Source organism: Carcharhinus amblyrhynchos, chromosome 9, assembly GCF_965287045.1.
Source record: "Carcharhinus amblyrhynchos chromosome 9, sCarAmb.v2.hapA, whole genome shotgun sequence".
Classification (NCBI taxonomy): domain Eukaryota; kingdom Metazoa; phylum Chordata; class Chondrichthyes; order Carcharhiniformes; family Carcharhinidae; genus Carcharhinus; species Carcharhinus amblyrhynchos.
In genome coordinates, this window is record NC_137332.1 from 44,568,774 (window position 1) to 44,588,361 (window position 19,588).

Sequence of the window (19,588 nt, forward strand, 5' to 3'; positions counted from 1 at the left end):
CAGAGTGTCAACATTTAACAACTAACGTTATCATTCACTGTCATGACTAAAAACACCGATTGTTCGCCATAGAATTGAGACAGACGCCAATTGTGTTCAACTTTTGTAAGTCATGAATCACTTTAACTGGTTTTGTACTCCCCCAACACACACACACACAGGGAACCCTCACATCACACACACACAGACTGAATTCCACCCCCCCGCCCTCCCCCAAACACACACACTGGATTTCCACACCGCACAAACATGCACACTGAAACCTCACCCCTCTTGCACACATACACAATGGACTCCCCAACAAACACACACACATAGATTGAACCATATCCCCCCCCCGCCCCCACAAACACTCACACACGGCACTCTCAGCCATGGAGGCCCTCGGCTGCCTCTGACACCGGAGCGGCTCCTCCAGACTCTGAGAGATTGTCAGCTCAGCAGTTTCACATTTTCTAATTCACAATCATGTGTCCCCGCTGCACTGCAAACCACTTGGACAGAGCTGCAGTTACCACTTAACTGATCCCAAGACAAACAGCTTTCGGGGAGGGAGGAAGAACATTTTGCGTTGCTTTTGTTACAGTGAGGTTGCTGGCAAATTGTAGCAATCACTTGTCTCTAAAAATATGTCGGAAGCACATCGTTCATTGACTAGTCTTCACGAGGATACTTCCCCTTCATATTGTGGAAACTTGTTTCTTGTTGTGAGCATTTCATGAGTTATCAGGTGAGGAAACGTGGTTGCCTATAACAGAGGTTGCAGAATAATTGCACCCTATATCAACGAGCTAACTCAGAGAAATGGTCAGATTCATGATTTCAGGATGTTACCAGAGGATTTTCTCTCAGAACATTACAGAAGAAGTTTGAGAATTGACTTTCTCTCCAGAGAACATTAAACAGATGGGAAACAGCTCACAAATCCGGGGCACACAACGGTAAGGACACCGATTGCAATTCCTCTGCAAGTGCTCAAGTACATGTTCCATTATTTTGATGACACCTCCCTGCCCCCCAACACCAACCCCCCCAACCAGAGCTTAAAACGTGGCCAGGGCATGTTTTTGGGGGAGGAATCATTTGAAGGCCAGGAGGAGCAGGAATTACGTCAATGGTTCCATAATAATACTCTTGTCCTTTGGGTAGGCCACACATTCCCCCAAACCCTGTGAACCTCCTCGCTCCATTTACTCTCCCCTGGTGGCTCGATTTGGTGAGGGGGAGGGCGGTCGGATTTTCAGTTCTCAAAATCTGAAGCTCACTGCCTGATTTCCAATGAGGCTGAGACATTAGAATGTAAGGGCCAGTAGGCTGCATTTACCAATATAACTCACACCCCGTCTTGACGGAAGTTTGTTTTAGGTGTCCGAGTTAGGATAGTGTCAAAGTAAACACAATTGATTCCCAGTGGCATGAGGCATCGGGAAGGGAGGTGCTGTCGAAGAAACTATTATGAATTGTGACAATACTTTCTGTTGTACACAGAAACCACAGTGCAGCAGTGGAAAGTCCCGAATTGGGATTCTACCTTGGTTTCCTGGCTGGTGCGGTTCAGCAACACGTCAATGAACTACACTCACCCACTGAGCAATCTGGGAGAGCCTTCCTCCTCTAAGACGCGGTGACAGTAACTGCCAGAGGTCGTGCACGAGCACTGATACTTGAGTGTACCATTAACTTGTGCTTGCAAATTAATGTTTTTAAACTCTATTTATCATTTTAAATGACACAAAACATGTCAGGAATATCACCATAGCAACTGCAACAGAAAAAAACCCACTTGTTTGATGCGAATGGTTTATTTACTGAAACTCTCTCAAGGCTACAAGGGTATATTTTGACAAAATGTACCTCCAAGGCTCTCACAGCATGTTGCTATCAATTGAGTTTAAGAGCTGGGTTTATTACTGCAGGGCCACAGAAGGTCAAACCATTGAAGACAGAGTAATCAGTCTGAGAGAGTCGGTGGCTGGTATCGTCTGCCGTTGTGGATTCAACCTTGCCCACCTATTATCACTGTTCTTAGCTTTTACCATGACGATTGAATAAAGCAGAATACCTTAACCGATTGAAGATGTCTTGTTATTTCTAGCGGTACAGTTTAAGAATGCAGATAAATAATCCACATTATTTAATTTATCCCATGACTGAAATGTATGCAAATAATGCCTGGTTTGTTCCAAAAAGAGAGTGGTTGACAAACTCTCCTGTAGGAAACCTTTTACATTACGATGAAAATGAACTGCCACCACCCCCCCCCCCCCCGTCTCACATTTTACCAATTTACGTGGATGAGGAAGTAAAGTGCAAACTGCTTTTCAATACATGCTTCCTCCTTAGAAGAATTGGTGTGTTTCCCCTCCCCCAAAAGAGTGGTGAAAATAAGAACTAAATAAAAGTGTGCCGCTTTTTTGAGAACAAGACTCCATCTTCCCCTCTATTTCTCTGCATTTTTTTATTTGTCTCTCCTGAAGGCACTTGCACATTTTGGATTACACTTCTCTTTCCTGAAGGCACACTCAAATGCTAGTTTACATTTTCGTAGCCACCCTCATGTCCTTTGCCCAAGTGGTCATTCTTTACGAAGAAGAACAGCTTGATTCTGCCCTTACCAGACACCCACACACCAGAGGAATAAATCTCAATTCCATAAACATTGTGAAACGGGTGATGGGAAGTCAGCTGCCAGCTACAAATCTCTCCCGATTTTTACTCCAACTCAGTAGGTCAACAATGAGGAGAGCTGTAAACCTGGCTGTTGTTGCTTTGCTATCGCCCTTTTCACACTGCCTCACGGAATTGAGACCTGCGCATCTCTTTCTGGAGTGAGAAACGATCAGGTGAAGAAATCCTGGCCGTTTACCCTTCCTCTCAACTGATGGACACTGAAACTAAAAGCTGTTGTGGCTCAGAACAGCTGAGAAAATTATAAAGTTTATTTATTAGTGTCAGAAATAGGCTTACATTAACACTGCAATGAAGTTACTGTGAAAATCCCCTAGTTGCCACACTCTGGCGCCTGTCCAGGTACACTGAGGGAAAATTTAACACGACCAGTGCACTTAGGGCAGTATGGTGGCACAATGGTTAGCGCTGCTGCCTCACAGTGCCAGGTACCCAGCTTGGGTCACTGTCTGTGCAGAGTCTGCATGTTCTCCCCATGTCTGCGTGGGTTTCCTCTGAGTGCTCCAGTTTCCTCTCATGGTCTGAAAGATATGTTGGTTGGTGCATTGGCCATGCTAAATTCTCCCTCAGTGTACCGAAAACAGGTGGAGGAGTATGATGACTAGGCAATATTCACAGTAACTTCATTGCAGTTAATGTAAGCCTTTCTGTGACATTGATAAATAAAGTTTAAACTTTAACCAGCATGTCTTTTAGACTGTGGGAGGAAACCAGAGTAGCCAGAGGAAACCCATGCAGACATGGAGAGAACGTGCAAACTCCACACAAACAGTGACCCAAGCTGGGAATCAAACTTGGGTCCCTGGTGCTGTGAGGCAGCAGTGCTAACCACTGTGCCACCATGCAATCCTATTGTGCTACCACAGAACTAACCCCAAATCAAACCTGGGACAGATATGGCCTGCGTTGTCCAACACAACAGCAGGCAATGTCTTTACCTACTGAATCACTGGGATGGCACGTATGCCATGTAAAAGTGCAAGTAGTTTCTTCATGGAAATCTAAATTGAAATTCCTGTTGATGATATCAGTGAATTTCTATTTAATATGGCTTTCTTGACAGTCTTCAGTCCTTTATAATTAGAGATTAACCCCATTTGAAACAACTGGTTTAACACATGCAATAAACTAGGGCTGAGGAATATCACATGAATGTCTTCGGACCAGCAGTGATTTTTACGCTCCAACCTTATCTTTATCTTGCAAAGCTATAATTCTGTGGTATTGAGTAATTAATGAAGTGTTGTAAACTATGACTAGAACATTCATTATTTGATAAAAAAAATGTTATCCTGTAAAATCATCTCGTCATTGAAGTCTGGTTGACCTTTCAATTTAATTTATTCAGGTGTTTAATGTTTCCTTTAAATATTAGGTGGCATATCTAAAATGGATCTAAAAGGAAATGATGTCTCTCTGAAGGCAAACAGAATCCTGTTTGGGTTGCCAATGCATCCCATAGCTCGACACTGACTGCAATCATTCTGGCTCAACAAGCGTGGATTATTTTGAGTATTGATCGTGACTACCCGTGAAAGACAAAAATCCAACTTGGAGAGGTGTATTAAGATTTACTGCCCGATTTCTGTGCCGACTTTTGGATTCACCTGACTTGTCAGGACTGGTGGCAGTGAATGACGACGGGTGGACTCAAAGCGGATGTTTGTGAAATGTGATATGCTTATGATCCATGTAAACAAACGTCAGTTTACTTATTATCACAGCCATTTGGATCTGAGGCAATATCCAAATGTACACGGGGAACGCTTACGGTCCCTTTAATACTATGTTGCACCCTGGGAGGTTGACATTGGAAACCTAACGTATCCTTGTGCAATTTGCTCCACGTTCCCACAAGTGTTGTTTCTGAAAATAGAACTTGTTTGGTGATCAGTTTGGGGGACCTGTAAGAGTTCGGCACAGATCGCCTCAGTAAAATGCCTGAAGGAGAAAGAAAGGAAATTTGAGGGAAGTACCTTCTGTACACAGTACTTGCATATTCTCTCTCACTCTCTCTCTCTCTCTTCCCCCATGCAAAACGAGAGAAAAATGAATCCCGATTTTGTGCGGTATTTTTAGACTCTAAGAGACCAGCACTTTCAGCTTTCCACTTCCTTCAGTACTATTTTAGGATACCAAGAGTGCGAGACACGTAGACTTCCATGGCCCTAGCACATTTTACCAATGCGGCAGAGATTCGCCTTTAGCCTTCTTTCTTTGGTGGACGTAGACCAGATCTTGAACTGATATTGTTGTCTGTGGTTGATTAATTTTATTGAATATTCGCTGCATTGTCCTCGCAAGAAGTCAAAAATCTTTCTAGTTTGGATAAAAGCAAATGGGCTTTGACAAAGGTTCATCTGGATTCGAAACATCAGCTCTTTTCTTGCTGAGATTTTCCAGCATTTTCTCTTTTGATATCTTTCTAACCTGAACTGTTCATGTTGATTTGTGCTCTTCTTCCTTCAAACCCTGAAAGTATTCTCGCTGCAAATTTTATATATTTGTAGTAAATTTGATGTCTATGACAAAGTGAATTATGATTTTTTTCATTACAAGTAGCATGGTTCAATCTACAAATTAATTTTTTGAAGAAAAGAAGTTAATTGCTTGGCAGCTCCAGTCACAGAAATTTGCAGTGTCATTTGGTGTTGTATAATAAGGATACCATCTGTCAATATCTAATTATATCCCAACCTACCATCAATTTATACTGTGAATTTGTCAGGCATCCGGTGACACTATTCCTGAAGTACTACTGACCCCGAGTGGTAATGCAACATTATTACATGCTACATGGCAGATGCAGTTACTGTAACAGTCCAAAATTGCTAACTTTCATATCTCTGAAATCACTTTAATTGCTAAAGAATTTCCAACATTAAATATGAAAACTTTTTTTAACCATGGAAATTTAAATTGATGAACTTGACCACTTAACCATCAACAGTACTCTGGAATGACATTATCATCAATGATATTTAGTTTTCAGCTGTAAATCTTGTCCATAGGGGATGGCTTCTTTAATGCGTTTAGGGTGGAAGCAGGAGAAGTGGAGCATCGTGAGGTTATCTATGAGCTTGCGGTACAGTGAGGTGCTGAGGTGACCATCCTTGATGGAGATGCATGTGTCCAAGAATGCAACCGATTCCAGAGAATAGTCCATGGTCAGTCTGATGGTGGGATGGAACTTGTTGGTGTCATCACATAGTTGTTTCAGTGATTGTTCACCATGAGTCCAAAGGAAGAAAATGTCATCAATGTACCTAGTGTATAGCATCAGTTGAAGGTCCTGTGCAGTGAAGAAGTCTTGTTCGGACCTGTGCATGAAGATGTTGGCATATTGAGGTACGAATTTGGTCCCCGTGGCTGTTCCGTGTGTCTGGACAAAGAACTGGTTGTTGAAGGTGAAGACATTGTGGTCCAGGATGAAGCAGATGAGTTGTAAAATTGCATCTGGAAATTGGCAGTTGTCGGCGTTGAGTACTGAGGCAGTTGCAGCAATGCCATCATCATAGGGGATGTTGGTATAGAGTGCCGAGACATCCATTGTGACGAGGAGTGCACCTGGTTCAACTGCTCCATGTGTGCTGAGTTTCCGTAGGAAGTCCGTAGTGTCGCGACAAAAGCTGGGGGTTCTTTATACAATGGGTTTCAGAATGCCCTCGATGTAACCGGAGAGGTTCTCGCACAGGGTCCCATTGCCCAATACGACGTGCCACAGCGAAAAACCGCACCGACCTCCTCAGAAGACAAACATGGGACACGGTGGACAGAGTACCCTTCGTCATCCAGTACTTCCCCGGAGCGGAGAAGCTATGACATCTTCTCTGGAGTCTTCAACATATCATTGATGAAGATGGACATCTCGCCAGAGTCATCCCCACACCCCCACTTCTTGCCTTCAAACAACCGCACAACCTCAAACAGACCATTGTTCGCGGCAAGCTACCCAGCCTTCAGGAGAACAGTGACCACAACACCATACAATCCTGCCACAGCAACCTCTGCAAGACATGCCGGATCATTGACATGGATGACATCATCACACATGAGAACACCATCCACCAGATACACGGCACATACTCTTGCAACTCGGCCAACGTTGTCTACCTAATACGCTTCAGGGAAGGATGTCCCGAAGCATGGTACATTGGGGAGACCATGCAGACGCTACAACAACGGATGAATGAACATCGTTCAACAATCACCAGGCAAGACTGTTCCCTTCCTGTTAGCGAACACTTCAGCACTCACGGGCATTCGGCCTCTGATCTTCGGATAAGCGTTCTCCAAGGCGGCCTTCACGACACACAACAGCGCAGTCGCTGAGCACAGACTGATAACCAAGTTCCGCACATGTGAGCAAGGCCTCAACCGGGATCTTGGGTTCATGTTGCACTATCTGTAACCCTGATGACTTTTGCCTGGGTTTGCAAAATCTCACTTACTGTCCTGTCTGGACTGTGCCTTAACTGTGCCTAATGCTATCTCCACTCACATTGTCTGCATCTTTAAGACTTGAATAGCAGGTTAGCTGTAAAGACTTGCATTCTAATCAGTATTCTGTAAACTGTGTGTGCCTTAATATGCCCTTCTCTGATCAGAAACTTCCACACACTTGACGAAGGAACAGCATTTCCGAAAGCTTGTGGGTTTACTATCAAATAAACTGGTTGGGCTTTAACCTGGTGTTGTGAGACTTCTTACTATATGGACAGGAACTCAGGAAGGAGGACATGGGAACCACTGCCTGCACAGCAGCCTTTACAACTCCTTTAAAGCAAGGAGCAACCTGACATGAATGGAAGGTAAAGTTTGCAAGTGACCCCTCCCAATTCTGCTCCCTGAAATGATGATTCTGGGACCCCACCCTGCCCGAATGCTCTCTGGTGCACCCTGAGCGGTGCACACTGAGGCTCGTGATAACTGCCTGAGCACTTAGCTCTGACGCACTGCACCCCCCCCCGCTCCTCCTTGGAGGTGAAGGCGTGTGCTGGCAGGTTGCCACTCTGTCACCTTCTGAATATCTGGTGAGGGGAGAAGTCCTGGACAGAATGCTTGTCAACTAGGTTGGCACGGTGGTTAGCATTGCTGCCCTACAGCACCAGGGACCCAAGTTCAATTCCTGGCTCGGGTCACTGTCTGTGTGGAGTTTGCATGTTCTTCCCATGTCAGTGTGGATTTCTTCCACACTCCGGTTTCCTCCTACTGTCCAAAGATGTGCAGGTTAGGACTGGCCATGCTAAATTGCCCCTTAGTGTTGGGGGATTAGCTAGGGCAAATGCATGGGCTTGTGGGGATAGGGCCTGGATGGGATTGTGGTCGGTGCAGACTCGATGGGCCAACCAGTAAGATTGAAACTCGGAACTCATCAGTGCGAATTGCACTGTCTGGATTTTGCCCCATGCCGCCATTCCCACAGATGGAGAGGGCAGGTTCAAAATCAACACATTTTCTAACACTTGATTTCATTCTACTGAGGGATTATTGATGGTTTATGTCTTTTTTTATCTCTTCTGTTTGTTCCCTTGCCTGTCACATAGTTCCACTGATCCCATGTCATTGATTTCTTCTTGGGTGTTTTGTCTCTCCCATCCCAATCCCAACCTATCACTTTTGACTCATTGATTAAATCCTCATCTTCCCTCTCAGCCTCACTTAGTAATCCCTAAAGAACCCATGATCCTGCTCAGGAGCAGAAAACCCAAACGCTGCACGCTCCTCTTTTTCTCAACCACTGCACTTGGTCAACATTATCCCTGCCCGCCTACTTCCCATCCCATGTGCCTACGTACGTGAGAGTTCTCTGGCAGGCTGCTCTTACTTATTTTTCAGTAAAAATCCCATTGTTGGATTACAATGAATGTAGCTTTGTGAAATCCCACTTTCCCGTGACATCGCCATCTCCAGAAATTTTTTGTAACCTATCTCAACTAGTTTTCACCCTCTGTCTCCTGAAAGGATTGATTAGATCTGAGTTCTGGTTCTGGCATGCAGCCACCCACTCTGACCATGCTTCATTTGTGAGCATAGACTGGGAAGCAGCAGAATATCTTCCCAGTTTTATCTAGTAGTTACACAAGTGAACTTTCTACATGAATCACTGAGAAACAGTCAGAAGTGGGAATACGGCCTGATTTTCCAAAATGAATGTAATGGGCTGACTGGCCTTCTTAAAACACTGTTGGTAGCATGTGGTTGATCAAAAACAGACAGACTCAAACTTGGAGAATGGGTGGAAAGATAGAGAGAGAGAGTGTCCTCTCAGGCACCTTCTTTTCCTGTTTTCCAGTCTGGAAGAAAAATAGTTTCTTAAAAGCACAAAAGAGAGTTAGTTGGTTCATATCATGATCCTATCCTCACCAATTGGCCAGTTAACCAAACATGGTCATAGCAAGTTAATTCCAGGTCCATAGTTTGGGCATGTTTAGTTTATGGCTAGACAAGTTCCCTTCCCAACCACAGTCCATTGTCCAAAGCGATTATATCAAATGCCTTGATCCGCGCTCAGTTGAATGCACAGGTTGGATGTTTTGTGAATGGCTCAGGGGGTAGAACAAAGAAAAGTACAACACAGGAACAGGAGGCCCTTTGGCCCTCTAAGTCTGCGCTGATCATGATGCCTGCCTAAACTAAAACTGTATGCACTTACAGAGTCTGTATCTTTCTACTCCCATCCTAGTCATGAATTTGTCTACTCCCATCCTAGTCATGAATTTGTCTACTCCCATCCTAGTCATGAATTCTGCTATCGTATCTGCTCTCACCACCTCTCCGGGCAGCGCATTCCAGACATTTATCACCCACTGTATAAAAAACTTGCCTGCACATCTCCTCTAAACTTTTCCCCAAGCAGCTTAAACCTATGTTCCTAGTACTTGACTTTTCTACCCTCGGAAAGAGCATCTGATTATCCACTCTCTCCATACCAATCATGATCTTGTAAACCTCTACCAGATAACCCCTCAACCTCATTGTTCCAGTGAGAACAAACCGAGTTTATTCAACCTTTCCTCATAGTTAATACCCTCCAGACCAGGCAACATCATGGTAAACCTCTTCTGTACCCTCTCCAAAGCCTCCACATCCTTCTGTTAGTGTGATGACCAAAATTGTACACAATATTCTAAATGAGGCCTGTAGAGCTGCAGCATGATCTGCCAATTTTTATACTCAATGCCCCGAGCAATGAAGGAAGCATGCCATATGCCGTCTTGGCTACCTTATCCACCTGCGTTGCCATTTTCAGGGATTGGTGGTTACGTACTCCCAGATCTCTCTGCCTGTCAATACTCCTAAGGGTTCTACCATTTACTGTATAATCCCTACATGCATTGGACCTTCTAAAATGCATTTTCTCACACTTCTCCGATCAAACTCCTCTGCCATTTCTCCGCCCAAGTCTCCAACCAGTCTGTCTCTTGCTGTACCATCTGATACTCTTCACTATCCGCAACTCCACCAGTTTTTATGTCATCTGCAAATTTACTCAGACCAGCTACATTTTCCTCCAAATCATTTATATATATTATGAACAACAAAGGTCCCATAACTGATCCTTGTGAAACACTGATAGTCACAGCCTTCCATTCAGAAAAGGGATTTGGCCATTCACAATTCTCTGAAGTGATTGACTTCAATAAAGCCTGACTCCGTTGTTAAGTTTTGGAATTTGTAAGGTACATTCATGCCAATATGTGACCATCTTGGAAGCTGTGGTTTAAGTCAACTGAAATGTTGTTTTTCAGTCTTTTAAAACTCAATCAGTGATTGCAGCCCAATAAACAAATAAGTCATTTCCAGCAACAATCTGTCAATTAATTTTGTCTGTCCCTACAAATATGCAGAGCTTAATACATAGGTATGTTGTGGTAGGTTATTTTTATCAACATAGGGAAAAAATTGACCACTAGCTGCTCCCGAAGTGAACAAACTAAGCTGTACAATTGTAAATATTAGTTGAGAAAGGTGCACATCAATAGATTAAAATGCATAGTCCACAGCTTATGGTTTTCTCATAGCATTAGTTGTGTGTTGTTGTTTTGCCTTTGCTTTTTCACACAAAGACCTAACAGACTCTAAGCAACAGTAGTTAAGGTGTAGATTTCCACGTCATCTGATAGACTGATTAACCAGGTTAGTGGATGGCAATCACAAAGGTTTGGCTCGCGGGAGAGAAAGGTGATTTTTTTTGATAGTTTAATGCTCAAGACCTGATGGAATCTCTCAAAAGTTTATTGTTCAGACCAAACTTTACATGTTTGCCAAAATGTTTGTGATGTCATTATTGTATCGGAATAAAGCAGACCAGCTTTGTTGTTACGGTTTGGTGGGATAGCTTACGATTCATTCGGAATTAGGACTCATTTAATGCCCGTTGCAATCTTACAAGTCCCCAAGGACTCGATTTTGATGTGAGGTTATATCAGTGTAAAGGTCATTGACTTTCAGCAGTAGGAGTTGTCTGCATATTTAATGAAACACAGAAACTCTCCTTCGAGAATTGACAATTGATGGAGGGACGAAGTTTTTTTGCTGCCAATCGACCTACACCTTAATCAGCATACATGTCGATCTGCTACAATGGCTATAAACAATACAGGTATTTTTACAAATCCATATGCAATTGAGGTTCTACAGAGCAAGAAGAAGGAACTTGTAGCAGGGATTATCAACACTGATTATCTTCTGGACTGGCTGGTTGAGAATCATATCATTTCACTGGACAAGAAAATGGCTGTGTTAAGCTATAAGACACGAGAGGAGAAGAACTCAAGAATTCTAGATATGTTGGTTTCTTGTGGAGAGAGAGCCTGCAGGCTGTTTTTCTATCCTTGCCTCAAGTATGTGGAACCAACTCTGTATGATCACATCAGATGCTATGTCAGTAATGTTTCTGGCAGCTTTGGGAAAGCCAAGAGACAGCTGGTGGGTTACCTTTTGGAAAGAGATAAGGATGAAATCCCCAAGAACAGCCAAAAAATGTCAGAGGAATTCGTACAGAACATGACACATAAAAATAACCCACATCAAATATTAAAAAGAGTTGCTAGACCTCAACCCATCCGGATCGAAATAACTGAGCTCTACCAAGCTGCAGCATTAGGAGATCTTTCCAGTCTGGATAGAGCTTTTGGAGACAATGATGTAAATGGCACAAATGCTTCTAATGAAACCCTGTTGCACGTTGCTGCTGCTCATGGGCATGTAGCAATTATTGAATATTTGTTAAATAAAGGAGCAAAGGTAGAGGTGAGGGATAATAAACGGCAGTCACCCCTCCACCGGGCTGCAGTGGAGGGACATTTGGCTGCAGCTAAAATGCTTCTCCAAGCTGGAGCACACATTTATGCTTTGGATAAAGAATCCAAAAGTCCATTGCAATTAGCTGCAGAGAACAGTCATTTCTCCATGGTGAAGTTGATGTTGAAAGAAGAAGCCAGAAACCATAAAAAGAAGAAATCTTTCTTGCACCTGGCTGCACTCAGAGATGAGAGTAAATTAGCGCAAATCATTCTCCAATATGGAGCTCCAGTTGATGCTAAGGATGAGAAGAACAGGACCCCATTGTTTCATGCTATTTCCCAAGGACATCTCAATACTGTGAAAGTACTGCTGGAGGCTGGAGCCAAGGTGAATATTGATTTGATTCATGCAGCATTTGATAGTAATGACCAATTCCTGATGAAGCTGATCTTGGAGCAGGCCAGTGAAATTAACTCTACCATCTTAGTCAATGCACTCTTTAAAGCAGTTCAGAAAAATCTATACAGAACTGTGGGCATTATCATTGAACAGGGCATCGACATCAACACCAGAAATGAATTGCAATACACCCCTTTGCTGTTAGCAGCAGAACTTGGCCATGTTGAATCTGTCAATATCCTGATAAATAAAGGTGCACGTTTAGATGAAAGGACACCGAATATGGACAGTGCATTACACCTTGCAGTCCAAACTGGGTCTCTTTCTGTTGCAAAGCTGTTGATTGACATGGGCATGGATGCAAACATAATTGGCTCTGGCAACCAAACACCCTTACATGTTGCGTCCTTTCATAACCAACGACCAATGGTAGAAACTTTGATAGTAGCAGGTTCAAAAGTCAATGCTGTCACTAAAGAAGCAATTACACCTCTACATATTGCTTCACAAAAAGGTAACAGAGATACAGCTGAGTGTCTCATCCAGAACAAAGCAGATGTAAATGCCAAAGATAGATGTATGAAAACACCCTTGCACATGGCTGCCGTAGTTGGAGATGCCTCGATTGCAGAGCTACTTCTGTCAAACCGGGCAGATCCTAATGCAGTAAATATGGAGAAGAAGACCCCACTCCATTTGGCTGCTAATGAAGGCCATTTGGACTTTGTATCTTTGATGTTAACCAAAAGGGCCAAGTTTACTGCAAAGGATATGGATGGGAATACTCCAATGCACTATGCAGCCATCAATAGCCATAGCATTGTTGTTAAAGCTCTTTTATTGGCTGGAAAAAATAAAAACATAGATGTTAAAAATGTTTGGCGGAAAACGCCATTACATCTAGCAGCAGAACATAGTGACAAGGACCTGATAGAGCTGCTGTTGATCAGTGGAGCTGCCATTAATGCCTTAGATAATGCTAAAGACACACCTCTGCATTGTGCTTGCAGATCTGGCAACCTTAGCACTGCTCAAAAACTAATCAACTGGTCTGAAGGTGAGAAACCCAAGCTTCAGTTGACAAATAGTTTAAAAAAGACACCTCTTCAAGTTGCAGAAAGTGGAGAAACAGATAACCACCATCAAATAGCAACATTATTGAAAAAGAAAATGTTATTAACTAGGTAAGAAACAAAACCTTAACACGCTTGATGGTTTAATTGGGCAATGCATTATCTAGTGTGAACCCCAGATTCATGGACCACTATCATCCAAGTTTCACCTTTGTGCTGTGTGGAGTTAACAAGGTACAGTATGCTGGAGCTCGCGGGATGTGCGCAAGTTTGGGGAGGGTGCAATGGAGGGAATTGGCGTTCCTGCTTCTATTTGCTATCCAGTGACCCTTTATTCAAAAATGCGTGGTGCGAACATTGAGTGAGGACAAGATGAGACTCAAGTTACTGGTACCTACCTCAAATTTATCTAGTCAACCAGTGCTCACTGTCAGGATCCACATTTGAAAAATTATGACTTCAATGAGGTATCAAAGGGCTGCTGGCACGTTTCAAACTTAGCATGATGGTGGTTTTAGAGGAATGGGGAAAATTTTGATTTGATTTGATTTGATTTATTATTGTCATATGTATTAGTATACAGTGAAAAGTATTGTTTCTTGTGTGCTATACAAAGCATACTCTTCACAGAGAAGGAAATGAGAGAGTGCAGAATGTAGTATTACAGTCATAGCTAGGGTGTTGAGAAAGATCAACTCAATGTGAGGTAGATTCATTCAAAAGTCGTTGAAAAAGAAACAAAGTTCATTCTAAATCTGTGCAATTTATTGTGACCCCCAAGGACAAAACAAAGAAAAAAAGACACATGCTTAGTCGAAAAAAAATGCAAATTGTCAGTTGTAAAAGTACACAGAACTCTTTACTCTGGTCACCGCTACCTCCTTTTGTGAATGCAGTGATGCAGTAAGCAAATTAAATCAGTGTTGTTTGATTAGAATTAATTATTGCAGTTTCCCTTTGTTTACCTTTTCACGGCAGGAATCCATATTTCATTTTTAAATTTCAATTTTATGTTTACTTTTTGTGTCTTTGGAATTTTAAAATCTGTACAAAACTTGGCAATACTACACCAGTGAGCGTGCATCAGATTTGGACAATCATTGTGAAACTGGTACCATTTGACAGAGGTTCAACTTACTGCTTTGTGATTCTCAAATAAATCAATAAAATTAATTGTCAGGATATCTGACAAAACTACTTGATGAGAACATTACCTTTTTAAAAAGCTTCTTACAATTAGAGTGCATAATCAAGTAATTTACAAATCGTGTGAACAGATACTTTGAGCATTTTTCTCCTCGTAAATTCAGTGTCTCCAACAATAGTATTGAAGTAGTTGACGCATGCTCTCAATTGTTAATGCAGTTCTGCTATCCAGTTTCATTGATTAACACTGCTCTTTGATAAGTATTATTTCCATTCTGAAGTAAACTTTATTGTATTTTTTGCATTTGTAATGAATGTATTGTGGTTCTTAGATCATGTTTTGTAACTTGTTTGTGAGCCTCCACTGTTGTGGCACCATGATCATTATCTAGACAACGTTTAGCTTTCATTCTTTGTTTTATGAAAAAAAACACAAAAAACTATATTTAAGGAACTTTAGAAAATTTGTAAATGTGTATAAATTAGACAGTAAATACAGATAAAAAGTTTATTTATTAGTCACAAGTAAGATTAACAGTGCAATGAAGATACTGTGAAAATCCCTGAGTCACCACGCTCCGGCCCCTGTTTGGATACAATGAGGGAGAATTTAGCATGGCCAATGCACCTAACCAGCATGTCTTTGGACTGTGCGAGGAGACCAGAGCACCCACAGGAAACCCATGCAGACATGGCAAGAACGTGCAAACTCCACACAGACAGTCACCCAAGCTGGGAATCGAATCTGGGTCCCTGGCGCTGTGAGGCAGCAGTGCTAACCACTGTGCCATTGTGACCTTGGAATTTTAAAATCTTACAAAATGTGGCAATACTATACAGTGAGCATGCATCAGATTGTAACATTTGTAATTTGATGGTAAGATATGTAAAATTTAGGGTATAATTACTGTGTATACAAAAATATCCTATTGGTCATTCGTTTTAGTGAATCTTAGTTCATGTTGTTGTTTTGATGGACATAAAATATATTTTTGCGTCATACTTACCCCAAACCATACACAGTAATGCAATTATATTAAGGTGCAAGGGTAGCATGGAGAATGTTGGGTTTGCTTCATTTCATCCTGAAACCCACTGAGGTTCACCTTTAGAACTTAATAGCATTAAACCTATCCTCACAGCACCTTTGAATCACAGAAGCACATCTGTTTTAAGTTACACAACTAAAGATCTTTTGAAGTATTGGTAAGAACACATTAAAGTATGGAATGAGGGGGAAAAAAAATCTGCCAAATCAAACCTGCTTCTTGCAACAGATCAAAGGCAATTTATTTAAATTCCTCAGCAAGACATAAATTCTAAAAAGACTTTTAAAAATCTCCTAAAGGTATCCTGAAGGATAGCAAACAAAACTTTGGACATCAAGCTAATGTCTCAGTCTCCAGTTGGATTCTGCATGTGGCAGTTACAGGGTTGCCCGAAGAAAACTAGCTGTTTACCAAAAACGTCTTCTGTAATTCCCCATTCTAATTTTCCTAGTACTAACAACCTAATGCTTAAAATTATTGGCATGAATGCTTCCAAATATGTTAAGTCACAGACCAAAGACTGTTTCCTCCTTGTTTCAAAGTAGACTGCTTTATCCTTGCCCAATGCCTTGTGCCATTGATCACTACCTGCATATGATCATGCACTGGAGTGCATGATGAAAAAGCAAGTTACAAGAGACCAGACAGATAGGTTTTATGACCACAAATTATAGGCAATATGCACAATATGTTCATTTTTAGCAATATAATTTGTTTTTCTAATGGAACCTTCTTAGTTTATGGATTGTGTAGTGTGGTAGAAGTGGTTAAATACCATGGTTTAATTAACCTATAATGAAACTATTGTCTAAAAAGTACAGCATTTATGGGCATTTATAGAGAGCTGTATTGTTTTGGGGGAAATTACATAGGTTGTGACAATGGTTTTATTAAATTTTAATGTAATTCTCACAGAGATGAGCAAGATGGGAAAAGTCAAGACAGTTTATCATAAAACTCAGTAATCAAATAAATTACATCAATAAATAGAAAATGCCAGTCTTGTAGAGTTCATGGAAAGGAACATTTAAGTCAGACTTGTTGTGGTCATATTTACAGATCAAATTATTATAAGCCAGCATATCATATTACTTCCAAAGCAGTTCAGCAAAAGAGCCTCTGAAACCTTGGAAAATAGCATTTGCCCCATTTAATGGCGATTTACACGCGTTTCCTACTTGAGTTATGATGGATAATTCAGAGAATGCCCATGAAAATTCAGCCCCTAAGTATTTTTACAAAATAACCGTGCCATCTTATTTGAATGATTAGTCAGAAAAATGTAAGTTTAGTATAGTTGATAAAGTATTACTAAAGAACCTGTACTTACTAATCACTTCAGTATCAAGGTACCAGAATAGATATTGTCCTTACATTTATATCAGTTTTGCCCTTGTTTTACATTTATGCCTGTGAAAGTTTGCAGAATGAATATTATCATTTTTCTTGAATAATTCTGAAGATGACTGTGGATTCAGAAAATATGAATAAAAAGGATACGTTTTATTTAAAAGTGTTTATCTTTTTTGAATGCAATGGGTTGTTATTTATTATGTTCATGGAGGATATGAATTTACATGTTTTCAACTTCTTGTCCATTATATCTTTGATGGAAGTGCTGCAGAAGCCTGGTGCGATCATGCAATCCAAATCATTGCAATCTGAAGATGCCAGAAAAAGTTTCAAAGGACATTTGTTATTTGGACGGAGGTAACAATGACTGCTTCCATAAATGTCCTGAAGGACAGCTTTGCCCAGGTCTTCACAACTTATTTTTTAACTATAGTGCCTATCTATAATGCTTGTCGTATGAAGAATGGTTGAGGACTCTGGGTCTGTACTCGTTGGAGTTTAGAAGGATGAGGGGACATCTTATTGAAACTTACAGGATACTGAAAAGCCTGGATAGGGTGGATGTGGAGAGGATGTTTCCAGTAGTAGAATATACTAGAATTGAAGGGCACAACCTCAGACGAAAGGTACAATCCTTTAAAACAGAGATGAGGAGGAATTTCTTCAGCCAGAGAGTGGTGAATCTGCGGAACTCTTTGCCGCAGGTGGAGGCCTGGTCATTGAGTGAATTTAAGACAGAGATAGATAGAGTTTTTGATTAATAAGGGGATCAGGGGTTATGGGGAAAAGGCAGGGGAATGGGGATGAGAAAAATATTAGCCATGATTGAATGGTGGAGCAGACTCGATGGGCCGAGTGGCCTAATTCTACTCCTATGTCTTATGGTCTTATCTGGTGCAAACCATTCCCCAACACTAATGAGCTATAAGGAATAGGTTCAAATGTCACTGCTTCTCAAGGCAGTGACAGCACATTGTAGAACACTGTGGATTGCAAGAACAGAGCAATGAACTGGTTATATGGGCAGAAAAGTGACAAACTAAATTCAATCAAAGAAGTGTGAGATGATGCATTTTGCAAGAGCAAAGGCAGAAACAGAATACAAAATAAATGGCAGGATATTGAGAAGGGAGCTTGTGGCCTGTGCCAGGAAGGCATTGGATACACGACTGATGTGGCACTAGAGCAAGTCCACTAGAGCATTGGCATTGCTGAGGTGAATACAACTTCATTTATCAATGGCTCTATCAGTATAGCCCCAGTCAGAAACCTCACAAACTGGCACTGAGGTAGTTCAGTATCACAAGTGAAATGAGTTTTAGACACAAAGGATAGATTCAGTAACATCAAGTAGCAAAAGCACAAATAAATGGACAAAATGGTGGTGCACTTGTAAATTTCTTGCAATTCAATATATTTGTGTATTTTTTCCATGGAAATTTCCTGTTAAACTTTTAACATGATGATTGTTTGTGATTGTTCTCTCAGAGGACATGAGAGATTTAAATATGTTGGATGAATGTTTGACAATGACTACAACAAGGAATCATGAACGTATTTATTGTAAATGAAAGCAGTTCTCTTTACTGGCAAATTTGGTGGAATCCCTTGCCTAATGGCATGTGTTGCAGTGTTGAAGGTAGCACATTTGGTGAAGTCTTCATGGATTTTTGCAAGGCTTTCAACAAGGTCCCATATAGCAGACTGGTTAGACAATTAAGAATCCATATCCAAGCTCAACTGTCAAAATTGGATCCAGAAAAGGCTCACGGGCAGGAAACAAGGATACTAGTTGATGGGTTGACTAGTAGATTGATTCCAATGGAGTTCTTCAGAGAACTATGGTTGCTCCTATGCTTTTGATGGTATATATCAATGATTTGGACTTACATGTAAGGGACATAATTAAGAGGTTTGGAAATTGTGCAAACAATGGCTATGTGCTTGAAAGAAAGCTGTAGATTGCAAGAAGAAAGCAACAAACTGGTCGTTTGGGCAGAGAACTGGCAAATTCAATTGAAGAAGTGTGAGGTAATGCGTTTTGGGAGTGCAAAGGCAGAAAGAGAATACACAATAAATGGCAGAATATTGAGAAGTGCAGAGGAAACTGGGATCTTAGTGTGTCTTTCCACAGATTCCTGAAGGTAGCTGGACAGGGAGATCAGGTGGTCAAGAAAGCTTATGAGATATTTTCATTTAATAGTCAAGGCATCAAGCATAACCTTGATTAAAGATTTGGAGGTGGAATCATTGCAGCAAATGAGGGGAAAAATAGATAGATCATGTTTTATAAACTAGGGAATGGACTGGTAGGAATTGACAGAAATACCTAGTGCCTTTCAGCAATGACAAAACATGAGGTAGTCATCCACATAAACTACAAAGGTCATGTGCTTCCACAACAATGTATCAACAGTATTGCTTCCCAAGGACAATCCCACAATGGAACAATCTGTCAAAGGAAATAGCCTTAGCTCTATCACTTGAAATCTTCAAGATGCATCTTTAAATGGCTTCAATTTAGAAGTTTTCATTATCAGGACTACCACATCAATGGGTCATGCCTGGTTTAGCTCACACCATATAAATATTGGTGGAATAAAGAAGTAAACACAGAAACCGGCAGCAGCT

General features: G+C 41.3%; 1 protein-coding gene across 1 annotated transcript; it reads left to right on the plus strand.

Moving 5' to 3' along the window:
• The first annotated feature begins 7,492 nt into the window (after window positions 1-7,492).
• Window positions 7,493-13,589, plus strand: LOC145348271 (CARD- and ANK-domain containing inflammasome adapter protein-like). The gene is given in 3 exon segments (XM_080196469.1): window positions 7,493-7,499; window positions 11,143-11,219; window positions 11,221-13,589. Coding segments are annotated over 3 exon segments (2,388 nt in total). The 3' UTR covers window positions 13,525-13,589.
• Window positions 13,590-19,588: the final 5,999 nt, after the last annotated feature.